This window comes from Lolium rigidum, chromosome 5, assembly GCF_022539505.1.
Source record: "Lolium rigidum isolate FL_2022 chromosome 5, APGP_CSIRO_Lrig_0.1, whole genome shotgun sequence".
In the NCBI taxonomy this organism is placed as follows: domain Eukaryota; kingdom Viridiplantae; phylum Streptophyta; class Magnoliopsida; order Poales; family Poaceae; genus Lolium; species Lolium rigidum.
Genome location: NC_061512.1, coordinates 65,775,966 through 65,784,279, shown reverse-complemented (window position 1 = coordinate 65,784,279; position 8,314 = coordinate 65,775,966). Strand labels below are relative to the sequence as shown.

The 8,314-nt window shown below is 43.9% G+C and overlaps 2 protein-coding genes across 5 annotated transcripts; one reads left to right on the top strand and one right to left on the bottom strand.

The window, feature by feature from the left end:
- Positions 1-302: 302 nt before the first annotated feature.
- On the top strand, positions 303-3,133 carry LOC124653889 (probable splicing factor, arginine/serine-rich 7). The gene is made up of 6 exons (XM_047192947.1): positions 303-551; positions 1,753-1,831; positions 1,939-2,001; positions 2,341-2,385; positions 2,466-2,522; positions 2,664-3,133. Exons 1-6 carry the CDS (start codon positions 319-321, stop codon positions 2,754-2,756), a joined length of 570 nt encoding a protein of 189 aa, XP_047048903.1. The 5' UTR covers positions 303-318; the 3' UTR covers positions 2,757-3,133.
- Positions 3,134-4,355: 1,222 nt separating this feature from the next.
- On the bottom strand, positions 4,356-7,698 carry LOC124653358 (protein trichome birefringence-like 16). 4 transcript variants are annotated; one of them, XM_047192421.1, is made up of 5 exons: positions 7,554-7,698; positions 6,142-6,341; positions 5,852-6,016; positions 5,544-5,739; positions 4,356-5,442 (listed from the first exon to the last, which is right to left on the bottom strand). In XM_047192421.1, the coding sequence occupies exons 2-5, from the start codon at positions 6,284-6,286 to the stop codon at positions 4,611-4,613; spliced, it is 1,338 nt and encodes a 445-aa protein (XP_047048377.1). In that variant the 5' UTR covers positions 6,287-6,341; positions 7,554-7,698; the 3' UTR covers positions 4,356-4,610. The 4 variants fall into 4 exon arrangements, with proteins under 4 accessions (XP_047048377.1, XP_047048378.1, XP_047048379.1 ...); XM_047192422.1 differs by having other exon boundaries at positions 6,142-6,335; XM_047192423.1 differs by lacking the exon at positions 7,554-7,698 and adding an exon at positions 6,418-6,867.
- Between the last annotated feature and the right edge of the window lie 616 nt (positions 7,699-8,314).

Here is an 8,314-nt window from a genome sequence, read left to right as displayed (position 1 = left end):
TTTGCTAGTATTAATAAAAATGCATAATATTTGAAAAATTAAAGAAAATAATATATTAAAAAAAATCGCCCATGGCCGTGCACGCACGCACGTGACCGCCTCGACCCGGTCCGGCCCACAACCACTCCAAAGAACCAGGTCCGATTCCGACCGAGACAATCGAGCGGCTCCGCGCATCCTATTTTGACTGATTTTCCTCTCTTTTTCTTTTTTCTTGACAAGAAAGAGAGAGGAATACAATACGCGCATCCTCGCGTGAGATTCGTCAAACACCTCCTCGCCTCGCCCCTGCCGCCTCCGCCGCCGCCGCCGCGAGCCATGGCGCCGTCCGCCAGCTCCTCCTCCTCCTACTCCGACAGCACGGACTCCAGCGGATCCTCGTCCTCATCCTCGGGGAGCGACCGCCGCGTGCGCCGCCGCCACGGCCGCCGCAAGGACGCAGCGCCGTCCTCCTCCTCCTCCGCTCTCAAGGTGCGCAAGGACCGCAAGTCCCGCCACAAGCGACGCCGCCGGGAGCGGCGGAGGTCCCGTTCGGACGACGACAGCTACAGGTCAGCCCACCCCTCCTCCGCACCCTCTCTCCGCGTATAGGTTTTCTGACCTAGGGTTCGGCTGAAAGAGCTCGTGATCTGTTGGCATGTTGCGTCCAATTGGAATCGAGGGCGTAGCGGTTTGGAGCGTCCTTGTAGAATTGGACTTGTTGGTATGCTGTGTGCACCGAGATACGAATAAGAACCAGTAATACATGAGGAAGACTGAGCAAAATTAGTGTTCCAATTCAGATTGCTGTAGGAGGGGACGGATTCCTAGTGCCGATCCAAGGATGTAACCATGTAACGTGATAGTGGGAGGAGAATGGTTTTGATTTAAACCTATAGCTTAACAAGCGGGCGTTCTGTTCTTTCCGTTGACAGAAATCTCTTGTAAGAATTGGGCTTGGTAGATGCGAGTTGAGCATGCTGACTACCCACTGTTCCATTTGTTTTTGGTCTTGTAAAAGGGGACGTTGGAGTCATCTGGTCATTGACAATTGAAAATTTCTTCTATGATGCTGTTTACTAGTATGTAATTTGAGCTTTTATGAGGTCAAGCTTTGGGCACCTAAAGAACTGTTCAACCTTAGGTTCTAGATATAGCATTTTAAATAGGAAAAGCCACAATCCTGTACAATGTTTTGCGAAACTTGATTGAAGCACATACTAAAATTATTTGTATCAGCTCAAGGAAGAGTGAATTTGAGGGACTCTTGTTTTGTTGGTAATCTTTGGGTTGTAGGGAATTGGGGTCTTCTCCTTGTACCCAGGAACAAGTTTAGGTGAATCTGAATCGAGTTGTTCTGAAACACGGGATATGCATTTTCCAAATTGCAGCGATCAAACATTTATGAACTGGAATATATCTAATGCTTATACTGATTTGTTGTATACGACCTGGCATCCCTCAGTTCTAGTTAAGGTTTTGTTCATGGCCTATCATGCTTTAGTGTATTATCTGCAGAAGGCCAGGTTTTGAGGAAATGCAGATTGTAGTTAGTACAGGTTTTGAGTCATGGGCAAATTTTATGAATGAGCAAATATATTCTTTTGATTCCCAGTCAATTATTCCTCTGTCTGAGCTTCATGAATGAGATACAGATCTGTTTTCGTGTTTTAGACTAAAATACAGGAATAATTTCTTCTGCTTGGAAAAATATATAGTTTTGTCAGGTCGGTCCCACCACTGGTGTATTGAAGTATCTTATTCTTTATGCAGTAGCGCAAGCTCTGATGACAGTGACCGCGAGACATCTGGCAGATCACGCAAGCGTAAGAAGAGCAGTAGATCGAGGAAGGTACTGCCCCAGCAATTCATGCATGATGGATGTTTTATGTGGTTTTTCAGCATGCACCTAGTATTTACTTGGGGACTTACTAGCTCACTGTATCCTCATTCTGACAGTCAAGGGAAAGGGAGCGAAGCAAGGACAGGCATCATAAACGAGACAAGAGTAAACATAGAGAGGTAAATTTTGTACTTAAAGAAACATATGCCTTTTATCCGGGCAAAAAAAGAATTCACATGCAATAATCGTTATCTAGGAATCAGCAGCTGTTGGTTAGATTAGATGGTTTGCTGATACAAATTTAAATCTTTATTTTCATATCCTGGCTTAGCAGTAGATATATGCCTTTATCTTTTTTATTTCCACATATGAGGTCCTTATATTTCTTGCTACCTGTTTCTGGGTTGGCTCTTTGACATTGGAGCTGGGATTCGTGAACGGGTGACAACATGGTGTATTGGCTTGCTGGTTTTCTTCATTGGTATGTTTTGTTCTCTTCAATGCGGGAGCTTATACAGAAGAAAGAGAGTGAACGTTCTAGCGGCCCGGTGCAGCTTTCCAAGGTATAAATATTTCTCATTGCGCTTTTTTAATTTGTTTGTTCTCTTAATCATTATCAAATGTCATTTGTTTTGTTTACTAGTTCCTTGGTCGTGAGAAGGAGGAAAGTGGTAAAAGGAGTGTTATCTCTGGGAAAAAGGTGAGAACAATTTCTGTACCATTTTGTACTTACCTTTTGAGTTATAGTTGTACCTGGACAACAATTAGATGTTGTACCAGCTGGAATCAAAATAATTCGAACCTGTGGAATATGAAGTTTAATTATTTGTCTGGTTTGTAGATAATGATGAAGCTTGAGAAATCCAAGGAAGATAAGGAGGCTGAGAACAAGCGCAATGAACTGTTGAAGTTTTTGAATGCCAGTTACGACTGACAATTTGTCCAAAGTGGTGGTAATGCTGGCTGGACAAGTTGGAATTTTCTTGATGCTACTGCTTAGCCATGTGTGTTTGGCGATACTAAGAAGCTTTCTATGTTTACTTTAAGTTATGGCATGACCATCAGTGATTTTCATCAGTTTTTAGCTAGTGGTTGGACAAAGATCACATGTGTCACTGGTCTTACTATTTTTGAGCTTGGGGTTGTAGGTGTTCGTAATATCCATCTTACATTTGGCCAGTTTGTAGTTCCTTTTTGTAATCCATTTTGTATGGCTAGGGGTACTTCAAGTAAGCTTGACACACTTAATGTATTATCAGCTTGTTTATTTGTTAAACATGCAACCTTTTTATAGGATGCTCTTGAAATTTACTATTTACTGTACTATCATATGTAGTGTTTCATGTTGAAAAGAATGTTCTTGAACTGTACAACAACAACAACAACAAAGTCTATTCTCAAACTTGTTGGGTAGGCTAGAGGTGAAACTCATAAGATCTCGTAACCAACTCATAGTTTTGGCACATGGATAGCAAGCTTCCACTGCCGCTTTTCCATGGCTAGTTCTTTGGTGATACTCCAGTCAGGTGATCACTCGCAGCTCTGTTTCAGCATGTCAAGTTTCAGGTCTACCCGAATCATCGTCTTGGACAGTTATCGAGCTACGTTCTTAGCTATCATCACTATGCACCGACAGCCATCTCTGCCACACCTAACTGTTGAACATGCCGCCTTTTAGTCGGCCAGCAATCAACGCCATACAACATTGCTGGTCGAACCGTCGTCCTATAAAACTTGCCTTTTAGCTTTTGTGGCACTCTCTTATCACAAAGAATGTCAGAAGCTTGGCGCCACTTCATCCATCCGGTTTTGATCCGGTGGTTCACATCTTCATCAATATTCCCATCCTTGTGCAGGATTGACCCCATGTATCAAAAGGTGTCCTTCTGAGGCACCACCTGCTCATCCAGGCTAACCTCCTCCTCCTCATGTCTAGTAGTACTAAAACCGCACATCATGTACTCAGTTTTAGTTCTACTAAGTCTAAAACCTTTCAATTCCAAGGTTTGTCTCCATAGTTTTAACTTTCTATTGACCCTCATTCGACTATCATCGATTGGGACCACATCATCCACAAAGAGCATACACCATGGGATATCTCCTTGTATATCCCTTGTGACCTCATCCATCACCAAATCAAATAGATAAGGGCTCAAAGCTGACCCTTAGTGTAGTTCTATTTTAATCGGAAAGTTATCGGTATCGCCATCTCTTGTTCGAACACTTGTCACAATATCATCGTACATGTCCTTGTTGAGGATAATATACTTTGCTGGGACTTTGTGTTTCTCCGAGGCCCACCACATGACGTGTTGCGGTATCTTATCATAGGCCTTCTCCAAGTCTATGAACACCATATGCAAGTCCTTCTTTTGCTCCTTGTATCTCTTTATGAGTTGTCGTACCAAGAAGATGGCTTCCATGGTCGACCTTCCAGACATGAAACTGATTTTTGGTCACGCTTGCTATTCGTCTTAAACGGTGCTCAATGACTCTTGAACTGTACTGCCATACAAATTGTTACAGTATTACATGATCAAAAAGAATGTTGTTGAACTGTATTACTGGGTGTAATTTTACATGAAACGAATGTTGTTGAACTGTATTTCCGGATGTAATTTTACATGAAAACAATGTTCTTGAACTGTATTACCGTATGTAATTTTACATGAAAAGAATGTTCTTCAATTGTGCTTGCATACATGGTGTTACATGATGACGAGCTTCTCAATAGTAAAAGCTATGCTCAATATAAACCTCTTCGCGTACCCTGGCGGCAGCATACTGCCTACAGCTGAGCAGCCAGGATCTCATTCCAAGTGTCTGGAACACCAGGAAGGCACCAATGGAGGCAATCTTGGACCCCTGTTGTACCTCTGATGCTGTACCTTGATATATGCCCTTCATCCCTTAGACGAGAAAGTGCAGTGATGTCCAAGAGCTTTATCCTGGTTCCTTTGACTGCTCCCTCAGCGTCGGCATCTTCAGAATGATTCTGAAACACCGTGTTGCCCTTGGACAAAGGAGCCTTGTTGTCACAAGTGCCTCCGGTGTTCCACTCCCCGTTGAAGAAATGCCTTGGTGACAGTGACCTGTAGAAGACCTTCAGGTGCGGGTAGCTAGGAAGCTGGCCATCCAGCCACTTCATAACACTATGTACAGTGAAGTTTTTCGCCTTCCAGATAACGGCAATCTTTCCGTTGATATTTGGTGCTCCAGAGACATACATTTCCCACTTGTTTGCCTTGAGCTTACCCCGGTTCCAATGATGCCCTGTGTTCAGAACCAGAACATGGAACCTATGAAGGTTCTTTTTGAGAAACGAAGGCGGGCGATCAAGGTGCATGGCATAACCGGCAGCTGGATTTGAGAGCCTGAGAGGCTCTAGATCACAGAGCGTTGCTGACCAGTAATATAGGATGGTTGTGTTCGTGCTTCGGAATCGGTAGGCCCAGCCACCTGGTCGTTTTGCACGACGTGCGAGGGCTAATCCGTAGTTGGAGCCAACATCTTCCACATCTGAATGATCTTTCCCAGATGCTGCAACCATGCACATCATCGATTGGAACATCTGTCTCCCTAAAGAGTCGCCTACATAAGCTATGGTTTTATCCTGCATTCTGAAACATGTCCAAATTAGTATTGACCCGAAAAACCCAGTAACAGAATGTAGAATGTAACATCTCCTGCAAATTCATACTGAAGGAGCAGCAACAATTACCTTCTCAAGAATTGGGCAGCTTGAAACATTGGCATCTCGCAGCTTTCAGGCTGCCATCTAAATTTCTCATAAGTGAAATCTTTGCGCTGTGTCAATTTACAGTTCCAGCTCTCAGAGAGCCATCGTTTACATTTGAGACCAGAATACAATGGTCTGCGATCATCAGGAACCCATCCTCCATTCCTGTAGTCACATCCTGCAAGACAGATCAAGCAGGAGTTTAGCATAAATCTTTTAAAAAATAGATCCTCAAAATCTTCTAAATTTTAACAACCTAGCAAAATATTAGTTGTAAGATGAGGAATTACCTTTCTTCTCTGAAGGCGATGTTTCCTTTTTACCAGTGGCATCTTTGGCATCGTGAATTATGGTCAGAGGTGGAGGTGCAGCAGTAACTACCTTACCTACTTCAGCAATTGACTTCACCAACGGATTGCCGCTAGAGGAACCTTCATCCATGGAGGTATTCCGATCTACAAACTATGAGTCAGCTACAGAAATTCTCAGGGAAAAGCAGCCCCCGAAAGTGACGCACAAAGAGGACTTGAAAGAATATTAGTTCTTGAGGTTATAATTTGAGAGGACCTGGAAAACTCACTCAAGACCAATGGCTCTGGCCGGAGGAGATCAGGGCTGTACAGTGATCCCTTCTCCCATTTCCAAAGCAGAAACACAGCGCAGATGGCCAAGATCGCAAGGCTGAGGTGCCTGAACCTCAGGCCATTTACAATCAGCAGCCTCATCCTCTTGAACTGAATTTGAAGCACAGATTCATGTGGGGATTGCAGGTAGCTGGTTCTTCATACAAGAAGGGAAGGTGAAGTTAGACTAGAAGAAAATGGCGAAGTTTGATGGATGCTATGGTAACATATACCTAACATGATAGTATCTTCCTCTTCTTTCTTTTGCAAGCACAAAGCTTGTAGCAAGTTTGGTACAAAAGGTGGGTTGGTAGGCTTATAAACATTTGCGTGACCTTGCTGGCAGGTGACTTTGAAGCATGAGTGCATGCCAAGGCACATATTCGATTTGAGATTTTGCCAATATACTTGCTCAGATGAGCGGTTGACATGATACGGCTCTAGTCACAAAAGAGTGCTGCGATTCCAAGGCGATGTAATCCCTCTGTTCAATGGTCATAGTAGACTGCAAATCCATGAGTTGGGATTACTGTGGTCATAAGACTCGTACTAGTAGACTGGACTGCATTTCCAAGGTAATGAGATTCAGTTGCGATTCATCGAACACCGAAGTCGTCTACCCACAAAAAAGAAGTCTGTCCCGGCCGAAACAACACTGACCAAAGTACGACGTCTCTGGAACCTAAGTCGGAAAGTTCTTGAAACGAAATTCTCATGACTCTTATTCTTATCGAAATACCCTTACAACCCAGAGGAAAATGGTGATTTCGTTTGGTTTTGAAGGGAGCAGCCGCATGACCCTGGTGATAGGCATGAACAATTCTTTATCGTAATCTTACTTCTGTTGTCAATGTGCTCATTGCTCAGTGTGTGGGTTGCCTGGAAAGACGGGCTAGATCAGAAGTTCAGAACAAATTCGGAGCGGGGTGATGTTGAAATGAAAATTGAAAAAGAGAACATCAAACCTGTCAGCATTTTGAAGGGAAAAAACAGTTATATGAACACTGGAATTCGGCACAAAGCTCCATTTCTGTACCGAACTAATTCACCTTTGCCCTCTGGGTTGCTTAAGGGGTATGTGGATAGGATTCATGAGAATTCCGCACGAACGCTTCCGGGGAGCTGTCAGCGCTCAAGTCAATCAGCGCTTCGGGAGAAGCTTACGATTCACCGAGCGAAAATCTGATTCCGAGCAGGGGAATTTGCTAATTTTGTACTGTAATTGTCTTCTTTCCCAGCAAAAGGAAATGACCCATTTTTAGGAACCAGAATCGGAACTCAGTCAACGGAAGGAAGCGAAGGAAACAAAATCTTGGAGGCAAGCAATCAAGCAGGAGGTAAGAGAGGACGAGGCAGCTGACGTACTGACCTGGAAGCTTCAGCTCGCCGGCGTCCGGCGACCGGCCGAGCAGGAGATTCTCTCTGCGGCGGCCGGCGAGGTGGACAAGGAGGAGCAGGGGAGCCGGTTCTTGCTGGCCAGGTGTTTGGGAGCGGTTACTGGTTGGGCTGGTCCAGTGAGGCTGCGGCACGGAGAAACATATGGAAGGTGGGTGGGTACCACAGACTACAAAAGGATACGTGACGTACGTGCACGGCAAAGCGTTCTCATGGTGGTGCGTACGAGGTTTTCATTTCTCTTGGACTCGCGTAGAGTCTCAACAAGGGATATACGACACTTTGTGTCCTTTTTCCATAAAGAGAATATGTAAATATCAAGCTCACATTAATTACATCTGACATTTGCCACAATATAACGTCTAGAGACAAGAGCTAGTCGAGATATAAAGGGTACACATAGAAGAGCCCCGCCCGAAGTGATCGAAGACTCACATAACATGAAGAAACCGACAGTTAGCTACACCTTTTTTTTCACAATCAATATCATATATATTTAAAGTAGTAAATAGTATATGGTAGAGATAAGAGATGTGAATTCAGTGATTACGACATAAAGCCCAAAAAAGAGCAAATCTTTGAGGTTTTTTTTTTAACTTTTTGCTTCGAGGATACAATCTTGTACTTTTCGGAATGCGGCCGTACAAAAATGTCAAACCAAAGACCTGTAAATATAAATACCAACGAGGGAGCTGATGCATTTGTGATTCAGTTACAACCCTCCCTCCCGCACCC